General features: G+C 40.5%; 1 protein-coding gene across 1 annotated transcript in view; it reads left to right on the top strand.

The window, feature by feature from the left end:
• The first annotated feature begins 1,116 nt into the window (after positions 1–1,116).
• ACYP2 (acylphosphatase 2) overlaps positions 1,117–13,183 on the top strand; it is a 38,921-nt gene continuing 26,854 nt past the window's right edge. Inside the window, exons 1-3 of the mRNA XM_084262446.1 lie at positions 1,117–1,271; positions 1,849–1,865; positions 3,741–3,850. Coding sequence (XP_084118572.1) covers positions 1,202–1,271; positions 1,849–1,865; positions 3,741–3,850 — 197 coding nt within the window. The 5' untranslated portion in view covers positions 1,117–1,201. The remainder of the gene's footprint in view (positions 1,272–1,848; positions 1,866–3,740; positions 3,851–13,183) is intronic.

Here is a 13,183-nt window from a genome sequence, read left to right as displayed (position 1 = left end):
AACCTCCTTGGAGTCTTGACATCCAAATATGTAAAAAACTTGGTTATGCTGTATTACTGCTAGGTTCTTAGGTAGTGTGTGGGAGGGTGTTTTCTAATGGAGAAAGAAAATAAAATTATTAGGATTTTTTGTTGTAAAATCAGTTAACCTGGCTTTGTTTTGGTGAGTAAGTGCAATTGATTTTCTAGGGTTGGTTGGCATTTGGTTGCAGATTCAAATTACAGGCCAGAAAGTATTTTTGCACCTGTAGCAACATTGAAAATTACATGTAAACTGTTTTGGAAAGGTTTGCTGATGAAAATGTGAGCACTAACAGCTATCAATGGTGGTCTGGTGAGCTGAGGTGAGCTGCTTATCTCAAAGGCCTGCTGCTCCAGCTGAGGAGCTCAGGCCCTTGCTGGCTTCATTATTTGTCTTAGCATGGTGGTTGAAAAGTGAGTTTTTAAAACTATGGTTGACATGTTAATGTGGAGTAGGAGATGTCTGTCATGGAGCCTCACTGGGGAGGGATGCTCAAGATAAATCTGTAGGCTTTTGTATGTTTTAGCTCTCAACTACTTAATTTTGCCTGATAAGATAGAAAGTTGCCACAGTTCGGCCCTATGGCAAACGTACTTCTGTTTGAAGGACCCCTGAAAACGCCAATGCTGGTTAGGTGTCAGGATGCTTGAGGTGGGTATGCTGGTTGGGTGTATGCACCAGCCCTAAACAGGAGACAGTTCAGCCCTCGGTGTTCTCAATTTATGTCTAATCTCAGCTCAAAGGGGACGAACGCGCCTTTAGGAGGGCTCACCAGTACCTCACGGCTCGCCGCCGGCCGCCGCGCAGCGCTTGTACTGCGGGTGAGGCAGTGAAGGGCCGCGCGCCTCGCCTCAGAGCTGCGAGGCCGCGTCCCTCACGGCGGGAGAGGTGATCCCGGACGTGTGGTGGGAGAAACTGCCCCTCGCGGAACGTTCCGGGGTGTCGTGCGTCGTCCATCTGTTCGTCCCCCCGGTTCCCTGGCTCTCGAGGTGCCGCGTATGTCTCTTCTCTCCCCGCGGCGCCTCCGTGTGAGGCGGCCGCTTGCGCGGGAAGCTTGAGCCTCGCGCGCTCCCGTCCGGACGCCACTTGGCGGGAGGACGCGGCGGCCCCGTTCGGCCGCGGCCCGGAGAGGAACGCGCGACTCGACCACGATTCTTCTTCCTTCGCCGGCGTGGCCGCCATGTCTGCCCTGACGAAGGCCTCCGGCGCCCTCAAGTCGGTGGATTACGAAGTGTTCGGCCGAGTGCAAGGTAAAGACGGGCTCTGCGGCGGGGGGCTGAGGGGCGGTGGTTGTGGTGGGCCGCGCATGCGTGTGGGGCCGGAGGGGGCTGAGGCGATGGCGCCGTGTGGGGGGAGCGGGAGGGGCCGCCACCGCCTCTTCCCTAAGAGGAAGGGGAAACACGCAGTAAGTGTGGCCCTGCGGTGAGGCTTGTCGCTCTCTTGAGAGCACTTGCCGTTTCCCGCGTTTGTGCGCGGGTTTTCTGTCAGGTTTTGTGGGAACTTCCCTCCCCTCACCCCGGCTGGCAGCGGGCCTTCCCGGTGAAAATGAAGTCTGAGGCGATTCCCGCACTGCGGTGTCCTCCTCAGAGGCAGCTCCGGGCGCTGGGAACGGGAATAGCCGTGTGCTGAGGGGGGAGGCTTGAGGCCACCTTCTCACAGAACTCTGTATGGGGTTTGCCCAACGCGAAAATGTCCTAATTGCTCTCAAACTTGTAAGAAAAGCCCTCAGGGTACGTGTATGCACTTTATCGTGAGCTGACATCAAGTGAAATTCCTAGAAGTGGTCTTACTTCAAACGACTTTAATGTCTGTCTCTTTCTCTTCTAGGTGTCTGTTTCAGGATGGTAAGGCAATGACTGATTTACCGGGCCTACTTGACAGGATAGGATTTCCAGGGCTAAAAATAAGGCAGCAGGTCTGTTGAGTGTAAACATATCTAGCTGCTGATAGCAGTTCTAGGTTACATGGTGAAGTATTGCAAGTGGATGTAAAAGGGAGGGGAAAACACCTCAATCCCACCCTTTTAAAATATTACTGTTACATTAAAAAGGATTTTTAAAAGCTTACTGATGTGTTGCTTGTTTGTATGGCACCTAAAGATTGTATTTGGAGTACTTGTGATGAAACCGCCACAGGAGCATTATAACATCTTAACCCTTAGTTTAAAGCTGAATATCTTGATACTAGCTTCTGAAATAATGTCTCACAGTTTAAAGCTTTTAAATACTGCTACTATAATTGCCTTTTAAAAGCTTATTGTGTTTCTTTGGAACAGTGTGCTACGAACAAGCATTACCAGCTCTGGAGGTGCAGCAGGTAGTTCTGAATTTTTGAACCCCAGGAGGCAGGAGGACGTTTCAAATAAGAACAGGTTTTTGTCTGAAAATATCAGACCATGCTTAATATTAGGCTTATTTTTTTGTGCATGTGTGTTATGTATTGTGAAGTAGTGTAAAATAGAAATGGATAGAGGATTGTGGTATAGTATGTCTTAAATTCAGTTATTCTACCAAGTGGGAAGTGTATGTCCCCACAATGTGATGGGCAGGTGCAAGCTTGTTCTCCCTTGCTTTGGGTGCAGACCTCTAAAATTTTTAGCTATTTCTCATCAAAATGTATTGAAAATGCTCAGATATTGTCTCAGAATAGACTGATGGTTCTAATGATAAGCTTAAAAACATGGGCCATGTGGTCTTATACTTCTTCACTAAAAACGCAAGAAGCACAACAGAGGAGGTATATTTAATGTAAATGAAGTTGCAGTTATTAGCCAATGCATGCTATACTTTATTAGCTTTATCCTGCATGAAATAAATGTAATCAGCTCCTGCAAAACATGCTTTGTTCCCTACTATTTCAGTGTTCGGAGACAAATTATGGAAACCATGCATATATTATGTACGTGAAAGACAAAATGAGGAAGTTTAAAAAAACCATCAAAAACAGGGTACTTGAAACTTCCTGATTTCTTAAGTGGGTAGGTGGGGAACCATGATTTGTTGTGATACTGCCAAAATAATAGAAAAACAGTATAATTAGATCATGACCTTTGTTGCTATTTGTAGTAATGCAGCAGCTGGGGGGAGAAGTTAAAGGGTCAAAGTCAGGTAGAAAGGATTTAACATGTGAGAAAAGGAACTATCAAGTCTGTATGTTCAGCAAATGTAATGATTTTAGGCACTGATTGTTGAAAGGGCAAAGGAGCAGTGAAAGCTATAGGAAGGAATAGAGCAGGTGCAGGGGAGCAGTGTGGTATTAGTAGAGTCCTTTGAGGAGTACAAGTTCCTGAAATAAAGACTTGTTTCCCTTGGAAAGTGAGAGAGGAAGACTTGTTCCCTCCTTGTTGTGATGGGGGGTCCTCATCAGAAGCTTTCTATGCATGCATGGATGATGAAGTGAAGGGGAAGGTGTCTTTCATGAGCAGTGTAGTGTGTTGCTGGGAGCTATGTATATACTTTTTTTGAAGAGAAGCATTAAAAACTGTATAATGCAAGTGGGAATTACATACACATTATAAATGCATGAGTTAAAAATTTCATTCTTGTTCAAAAGTGGTGGCTGCTGCTGCACCTTCAGAGCTGGCAGAAATATTTTAATGACTGAGTGTGAGCATCATCCATGGGTTTTCTCTTAAGTCTTAAAGCCATGAAAATGCAAGTGGGGTCTTAAGTGTGTGTATGCAGATGCTGATTGTCTTCTTCAATTATTTTTCAAATCAGTACACAGAAGAGGAAGCGAGGAAGTTAGGAGTGGTTGGCTGGGTTAAAAATACCAGTCAAGGAACGGTAACAGGCCAAGTTCAGGGCCCAGAAGATAAAGTAAATGCAATGTAAGTATTTTTGTGGGTTTTGTTAGTCTTAAAGTCATTTATAGAAGTATTTTTAAGAGTGACAAGTGGCTTCACATGTAATGTAACAGGACCTTCAGTAATCAATGTTAGCTTCAAGGCAGTGCACTCTTTTACTTAAAGACTTTCACAGCTTTTTTTTTAAGTTTTAAAAATGGTATGTAACAACAGCTAGTTTTAGTTTCTGGTATCACACAGTTTGTCAGTGTGTTTCTGAAGTGCTCCTCTTGAAATGAAGAAAAAGCCTTTATATGTACATGTAAGCACAGGGCTCAGACTTAATTCCTCAGAACTTCTCTGGTAAGGAACGAACTGAAGAAATTCTTTAAATGCTTGCTCAGCCTGTATGTGATTAAATCATCTTAAAGGAAACTGTTGAAACTGTATTTATGTATTAATTTAAAAATCAAGGAAGAAATCATTTAAACCCAGAGTCTCTACTATCTGGAAATTGAAATATTTTGATATTGTAAAAGAATGATTTTCTTTTGAAACTGGCAATTGAATAAAAGCTTAGATATGACTGAGGAAACAATGTCTAGAAAAACAAAAGCCTAATTCTGTTCTAGCTATAATCTTTTGCAAGGAGATTGTTAGGAATGTTTAAAAATTGTTCAGCAGATTGTTCTCTTGACAAAGAATGAGTGATGGTAAAACCTTCCTTTGCAAGCTTTATTCTGGATGGACTATTAATTACTGGTACTGCCTGTACTCTTTGACACAGGAATTGCTTCAAAATTGAACTTGGCTCAAGTCAAGTTGAGTTTTTGTAGAAAAAATAGCATTATAGTTTCTGATAGAGATTTATGTATTATTATCTAATGTGCTAGGAGTAAGTGTTTTCTTTGGCATTGAGCTGAACACTAGTCTGCTTATCTCAGGCTGCAGCCCATCTATGAAGCCAAGGAAGCATCAGGTCTTTGCTTCCTAAGTCAAACTTACCATTATTTTCTGGAAGACCTTTGTTAATAGGCGGGACTAAATATTTTGTAGGTTTAGTCCTTGGTGCTATCTCTAATTTAGAACACCAAAAATGAGCATATGAAGAGTCTTTCACTGAAAAAGTTCTAGTCAGTTGTTTTATTCTCATTAAACAGGTTTAAATGAAAGCAGAGCTTAGCTCCTGACACTTCTTGCGTTTATGTGAGCTAGGATTGCTGCAAAAGGCCATGTTTTGTCCATCCTTTTCCCTTTCCTGTTATCTGTGTTGGTGGGATTTTGAGGAAACCTTGCTTGTCTCAACACCTGAAGGCTTGTGTGTGATAGGGGATCTAGGATTAGAACTGCAAAATTAGATTTACAAGACCAGGCTTCACAAAGGTAGGGTGACATACAGACTATTCCAAAGGAAGTAAGTTTTTATTTTGCATTGCTACACAACTCCCAGTGCAGTCAGCAAGCTGGATTGTGACAAAGATACTGAAGCTTTTGATGTGTGCTGTTTGAAACTCGAGTGAATAAAGTTGTTTGGAGTTGCTTCTTCATTTCATGCTGGAAATCAATGTGTTCCTCTGATGCGGGAGCCCCGTGGCAGCACTGATGAAACATGGTTTTGAAGTATGCATTGAGATATGGATTATTAAATTGGTGATCAGAGTAGAGTGCTGAAGGAGAAACAGTTCTTTTCCTTTCTACCATTTTGATCTATCAGACCCCACACAGGGAGAGAGTTTATTTTTGGTGTTAAATTGATGAACTTGTACGTGCAAAGGGAGCTATTTTATATGAACAGCTACTCTGAAAGGCCCATATTCTCTGCTAGTACATCTTAATAGAAGATCAAAGTAGGCTTGAGTTTTTAGTTTTTCCAGGGTTAGAGTTAGAGCACTCTTTGTCATGCTCAGTCCTGTTTCCTGGAAGTTCATAATCCTGTGTTCTACATGTTCTACACTTGAGTTATTTAAAGTGCTATGTTAAATAAAAACAAAGCAGGGCTTGCTTCTGCTATGGCAAATTAGTATAAACCAATAATCCTGAGCATCTATATATAATCAAGGATTGATAAATCAAGAGGAAATTTGGCACCAGCTTCCCCTGCAAGCTATGTTTTGTATTAGCTAGATATCATAACTTAAGAAACTGCATGTGTGGTGCTGCTTAAATTTTTGGTCTTATGCTCGAGGAATTTGAGCACTTGTCAGAAGTACAGTATGTGAATCAATACTGAAAGACACTTCAAGTGTTACCTTCAGTCTTTCATAAATAGTTTGTACAGGGTTTTTTTGACAGGTATTTTCACACCTGCATTAGTTTCCAAATTAAACTTTAGACATAGCCTGATTTTTTGTTCAGAGGTGTGGCATTTAGACTTGAAAAATGTTTAGTGGTAATAAAATGACTTGTTTTACTGGTTCTGGCTTGTTAATAGCTTCAGGGAAGGTGGAGGGGGTGTTCTGGTTTATCATAAAAATGTTTATTTGTTAAAATATACTTGAGTGTAAGCTAAGATAGGGCACTTCTAGAAGTACAATTCTAGAACAGGTAAAGAGAAAAAGCAGTATGGGAGGGAGGGAAGGAAAAGAAGGATATAGATTTGAGGAGAGGATAAAGATGGGGAAACTGTAAAGAAGTGGGAAAACCATGATGAGGCAATTCAATACTAGCAGAGACATGGAGGGGATAACAAAGCATGCCTTTGTTCTTGAGCAGTGATGTGGCAGACCTCTAACCCAACGGTTTTCCAGCAGGACCTTTGCTCCTAATTTTCTGACCCTTACTATTGTATTTTGTGTCACTACTTGTACTGTGAGGCAGAGCTATGAAGCATCCAGGACAGGCTCGAACAAAACCTCTGTGCATTTTTTTATGCAGGCTGTAAAAGTAAAATAAAATCTAGGAGGGATAATGAGGACAGTCTTGGTATGTATTTTAAGTGTTATGTATGCACGGTGTTTGGATGAAGTGACCAGAACCAGTGTACAACTCAAAATAAGATTTAAAGTAGGAGAATTGGGGTACAACTATCCATCTGTATTTGAAGCTCTCTAGTGAAATAAGAGCATGTTAGAGAGGATCTATTTTTAAAACCAGTTGGCCAGGTGACTGCTGATTTTGAAGAGACATGGGTAGTTGGGTACAGCTTTATTGCATCAGAGCTGAGGGATTAGGTGCAGGAAGGCATCCAGAGGCTATGTGTCTACTGCCTCAGATGTTAATGCAGGCAGTGGGCTGTGGGTTTGGTTCCTTCCCATCCTGCCTGGGGAAAAAACTGGCCTCTCCTACCTAAGCCTGGTATAGTTTAAGCAATGTGCTGAAGCCTGGATTTTGTCCTAAAATGTGGAAGTAATTGTTTCCCTGCAGCCACAAGATAGATCATGATTAATTGCTGTGGAAGTTGATATGCAAAATAGTTTGCTCTGGAGCATGTAACATCTTGGCAGGGGAGTTCTAAGTCTTGCAGGAGGGAGTGCATGGTGATAGGTAAGTATGAAGACTTAAGGCCTGGAAAGGCATCATCTGTGGGAGAAGTATAGATGAAGCCCTTAAGGACATGATCTGGAGGTGGACTAGGCAGGGTTAGGCTATAGTTGGACTCTATCTAAAGGGTGTCTTCCACACTAGGTGGTTCTGTCATTCTAAGTGTTGGTCCTTATTGGACCATTCCTTAGTGTTGAGCATCAGTGCAAATTGGTGTTGAAGTGCTGCTGGGAGGCTGGTGACTCTCTTCCATGCTGTTGTGGTGAAATCTTGATCACATTGAAAACTGGAAAAATTTCTAATCCCAAGGCTAGGATTTCAGCAAGAGAAATCCTGAGATGCAAGAAGCTTTGTGTGAAGGAGCAGTGTTTTATCTACTTTCATTTCAAGATTTGTTTTCAAGATTTCTTTTGTTCAGTTCGTTTAATGAAAAAAATCGGTTCTCAAATATAAGTGACTCATTAAAATGCATTTTGAAGCCATTTTTTTATTTGGGAGATCTTGCAGACCGTTTTAAAGGGTACTTTGACAAGTCTTGAGAACCTTTCTTACCTGCAAGCTTGCTTTAATATACCTTGCTCTTTAACCTCTAGATGGAGCTGGTTGTTCTGTAGATGCTTCTAGCTTCACATGCAGCCTTTTGAGTCTATTTTTAGACTGTTATGGTAGGATCCATCTTTTTCATCACCACCTTTTCCCTACTGTATTTTATAGTCCTGTTTGCTGCTGCTGCTGCCTCACATAGGTAACACCCATTGTCCTTAGACAGTAAAAGCTAACTTCCATTATTGGTGTCTGTAGGCCACATTATACTGCAGTCACAAGAAAAGCAGAGTTGCAGCATTTCTAAAACATCATGGTAGAAGGCTTTGCAGTAAACTGAAGGCTTTTTGCTAGCCTCGATATTGTGAAGTGGGATAAAGGAGGAATCCTTTTGGCTTCTTTTTCACAGGAAGACTTAGAGCACAGGGTGTTTTGTTACAGGATCTTGTGATATTTTTCCACTTTATCAGAATAAGGTTAGAGCCTTTGTAGCCATTGTGCTGTTGACATAGCAACCGGCATTGATAGGCTAGAAAATCACTTTCCTATGGTTTTTTTGACCTTTTGAATGATGACATACTACTTGATTATCCATTAGAAAAGGAAGATAAGACACTTCTAATGTAGATTGCAAAGTTCAGAATTTAATCTGAAAATAGAAGATTTCAAATCTGGCTGAAGCTTTAAAATAAAATCTTAGGATGTTTTTAGATACAAGTAGTATGCAACAACATAGTGTTTATGAAAAGACATGGTATTTAATATAGATTGCTTGTCTTGGAAATTGCTTTTTATTTTACGTGAATTTAATTCAAATGTTTTAATATCAATATCAGAGTTAATACTAAATAAATAAATTACCTCAAAATTACTCAAGTATCTATCTGCATGTAAAAATCTAGTGTTTTCACAACATAAAAGGGGAGAAGGGAGCTCTGTTTTTAACCCTGGAACTGTCATTCTGTTTTGTTAGGCATATCCAAGATTTCTGTCTGTACAACTGGCAATGAATAAATCTTTTTTCTGCATATTTCTCAATTGTTTGTGGAGAATAGCTTTGATGGCATGAAATAGAACTAAATGGTAGTTAAAAAAAGAACTTCCATGCTTGGACTGTGACTGGGTTCCTTGAGTGAAATTCTACATCTTAAATACCCAATCTCTGAGATACAAAGAGAACAGATTTTTTTATTCTGTACTTTCATTTTTTTTCCCATTTTTAAAATTATCTATTTTAAATTTTTTGTTCAATCTGAATGTTGTTTAGAAGAAGAAACTGGAATGCTTCTTGGCACATGAACCTAGGCATGATGGTGGAACAGAATCTGCAGAGAAAAGGCAGGCAAGGAAGTGGTTTAGGTACAGTTGAGACATCTGTGATATACACAGGAGCCTGCTAGTAAAAAGGCAGTTGTGGAAAAACTCAGAGAGATTGGGAATATTGGTGGATTAGGGAGAGAATATGGAAGTCAGTTGAGGCTTGGCAATGGCTGATCCTGCAAAATAGTGTGATTGCAGATGGGGAATTGCTAGACTTAGGGAGTGAGGAGTAATGTCAGACTAGCAAGAAAGGTATGAAACTTCCAGAGGTACTTTTATGTCTAGGGGGCAGGAGGGAATTCTGAAACAGTAACTGAAGGTGTGCTGTAACAGGAGAAAATCATTATGGGAGATTGGAGTTGGAGATATGAGACACAGTTGGAAATCTGTTAGTGTGGGAGAGGAGAATGTCAGAGGAATGAGCTAATTGCAGTGGAAATGAAATACCACAGAGGGGGATGGCAGCCAGGTTTATGCTCAAACACTGCAGAGAAGATTCAGCAAAAAAAATCATAGACCATCTTAATACAAGCACTTCTAAAACAGATTAGTCGGATGTGAGAAACTCTTATGCTCATCAAGGAAGATGCAGTTCTCAAAAATAGGTTCTAAATTCATAGGTGTGTATTTTCAGGGTTCTAATTATTAAAGGTTGTAAAAATTCATTACTGAAATGCTTTAATTAATAACCATGTTTAATGAACACACTGACTGAAGTTCCACTGTATTTTTAATCAGACACAGGAAAGGTTAGTCCAAGGTGAGTGTTAGCATCCCACATGTTTAGAACAGCACACAGATGAAAAATTGCAACTATTTGATTTGAGGTTGATCATGCAAAGAGCACCAGTCATATGCTTCGGTGTTGAAGAAAACACTTGAAATTGTGAGGGCTGATACTTTTTGCCATGCTAATGTTTTATTGAAAAGATGTGATGTAGAGCACTGAATGTTTACCTTGTGCCTTGTCACAGGGGCAGCTATCTGCCACAGTGATACAGCTGGAACATTTCCTGGGGTCTTGGTAAGCTGACAGTGATCTATTATGAAGGTGGGGGAGAGTAAAATTAAACCCACATTGTTTAAGCTTTCTTTTTTACTTTGTTAAAATGTGAGGTAATGAAAAAGTGTTGGTATGTATTCTTGTATATGACTAATGAAGTACAGTTTCTACATTAATCACAGTTGAAGGTGATTTATGGTATCTCAGGATTGCAAAAGCAGTCTGACAAGAAAAATGTTGGGGGGGTTTATAGTTCAGTTTGGATGTAACAAGCTTTTTTCTTGCTTTGGCTTTATTTTTGTAAATGTAAAACTAACCTATACTGGAAAAATGTGCTAAACTCCAGTCTGTGGCAAGTGTAATGGTAAATGTGACCACCACCCTTAATACTACATGCTTGTGGTATTACTCTTAGCTGTGGGTGTTTGATTATGGTTTGAAAGTGACAAGCTAAATTGTAAACTAAAGTTACACTGGCTCAGAGCTTCGGCCTGTAAATGGAATTTACTGAATGTTCCTGGTGATGGCCTGGGGAAGAATGGAGTTAAGTCTTGTTCTTTGGGGGGCTAGTGTTTCAGAACTAGATAAATGCAGAACTGATTATGGTTTACTGTAGCAACTGTACCCTGCTTGCAAAGACAAGGAATGGGTCAGTTAAATCAGATGTGGCTTTCTGTTACTGGTTTCTGAGAATAAAACCAGTAAGATATTAATGCTGCTTTGCTGAAAGAGTGCTGCATACTTGTGACACAAAGCTGGAGGCTTACCCTTGTTCTCCCCTTGTGGTTTTGTCTTACAACAGTGTGTAATACTTTCTGGTGAGGTCCCCCCTTGATAGCCATACCAAAAGGCAGTTCTCTCCCTGTGGACCAGGAGTAGTTGGAGGAAGAGGTGTAGCTCTCCACTGAAGGTCACACAGCCCACCAGTGAAAGCCACAAATAGAAGTGGACTCCTGGCACTGGTCCTGTCCTTCAGACTCTGCGGGGTTGTCACTGTTCTTCAGTTCGAAATGCCATAAACCACTAAAGCTTTTAGCCATGGTTATGTCCTGGATATGGAATAATGCAAAAATGTTTCCCTCACCCCCCAAAAATGTTCCTTCTGCTGGGATATAAAGATAGCTGTCTTGTATGACCTTGTAGGTGTTCTTAATCTAACTTCTTATGGGCACTGTGAATTTACAGTAGCTCTGGGGAATTACAATTGTTTATAATGTGTTTGCTTCCATTTCTGATCACTGAAGTGTTCATAGTAATGCATTTTGATCAAAACATAGTTTAACACATAGTATGTGTAGGCTTACAATACAGTTAATTAGTATTTACTAAATACTCAGAGCTTCATCCTTGTGTTTTCTTTACCTGTTGAGTATCAGGTTTTTAGGAGTGCAGGCTGAGAAGTTTAATCACTTTTTGAGAATAAAGCAAAATTCCTATTGAAGCTCACATGTTCTCATTGACACCTAAGGTTCTTAAGTTAGGACTTGTTTAATTCTCACAGTTGTTATTCTAAAATATATCCTATACCTTTAGTCTCATACGTATTGAGGTATTTTCATTTGGGGAGGGGGCAGTGTCACAACAGCTTCTGGTTTTTGATGCTGGAATTGACTCAGTGAAGAACCTTCTGCCTTACAGCTCCCTGGAAATTTTAAGGTGTTCCCTACTTCGCATGTTTGTAGGTAAAGGTCAGGGGGAAGGTGCTGCAGGCCTCTCATACATACCTGGCCTCCTGTTTTTATTACTGGTGAGCATATTAGTATTTGTTTAAATGTTAGCTGCAGAGAAGAGAAAAGCTGCATTCCTTGCATGTTTATAGAGCATCTACCAGATGTTATTCCTGCATTCAAACAGGACCAGGTTTCTGGAATTGTGCCTATAAGGGTTGCTGGTGTTTACAGTGTCTTGGAAAAATCAGTATGTGATCTTGGGCAAGGTGCTTGACTCTTTGTTCTTACTCTGCCTTTCCTGGTGGCTTGCCTCTGTGGAAATGATGGTTCTATGGGGATGTTGCATTAATGCTTCCAAGTTCTTCAGCGGTGTTAATACATTTACTACAGAATCCCTAGCTGATGACTATGGTAACATTGAATATACAAATCTCAGTTGAGAGCATTGCAAGGTTGTATTGGATTGTACCATAACTGTGGGCAAACAGAATTAATTTAGGCCCTTTCTGATGTAATTAGGAGTGATACACCTGTCCCTCTTCCATGCTGAAAGATCAAGAAACTTACTTTGACTGTAATCTTCATTAAACTGTAGTAACTCTTCTAGAGCAACTCTGCAGGATTGCTTGAGGCTTCTGGGAGACTTTTTAATAATGCAAGTGTTAGTAAAATGTGTGATTTCTATTGGAAGCTTTGCTCATTTGTGCATTCTAAGTATTTATGCATTCCTTATGGGAAACTATGTAATGCTTTGATACAGTAGGATGTGGAACTTACTGATATAGTAAGCTCCTGTATTTTGCTTCTAGCTTGAGCTTAAAGCGTCACTAATGATACTCTGTAGCTTCCAGTCATCTTAGCACATGGAGTGCTTCCTGATGTTTGCCTATATAAAACTGCATAAACATAGTAGGAAGGAAACTGAGAAACTTTTCTACATAAAATACAAAAGATACACATACTGGTGAGATGAAATTTATAAACTCAGTTTTTATGCAGGTGTCTTGGCCACAGCTTGCAAGTGATATTTCAAACAATTTGGTAAATAAACCTACTAATGTGTCTCTTACAGGACAACTTAAGAAATGTCACTTTTTGTTTTGCTTTTTTATTTGGACACACTCTGACCTCAGATTCTGAAGTGTGTTTTCTACTGAAATAAATTGTGGCATTTAAAAATGTTTCTTAAAACTGCTTTGTATAAGGCTAATGTGTTTCAACAGAGTAGGCACAAGTGTTGTGTAGGATGGTTTTGACTTCTTTGGGTGTTGTTTAGAAAGCCATGCTAAAAGAGAAATTCTGGTATGAAAATGTTTGGTCTTTCTGCCTAGGTAGGTACTCATGGCCATTACCATCTGCCAG

The sequence above is a fragment of the Gallinula chloropus genome (assembly GCF_964237585.1).
Source record: "Gallinula chloropus genome assembly, chromosome: 3".
Taxonomy (NCBI): domain Eukaryota; kingdom Metazoa; phylum Chordata; class Aves; order Gruiformes; family Rallidae; genus Gallinula; species Gallinula chloropus.
This window is presented reverse-complemented; position numbering and strand designations above follow the sequence as displayed.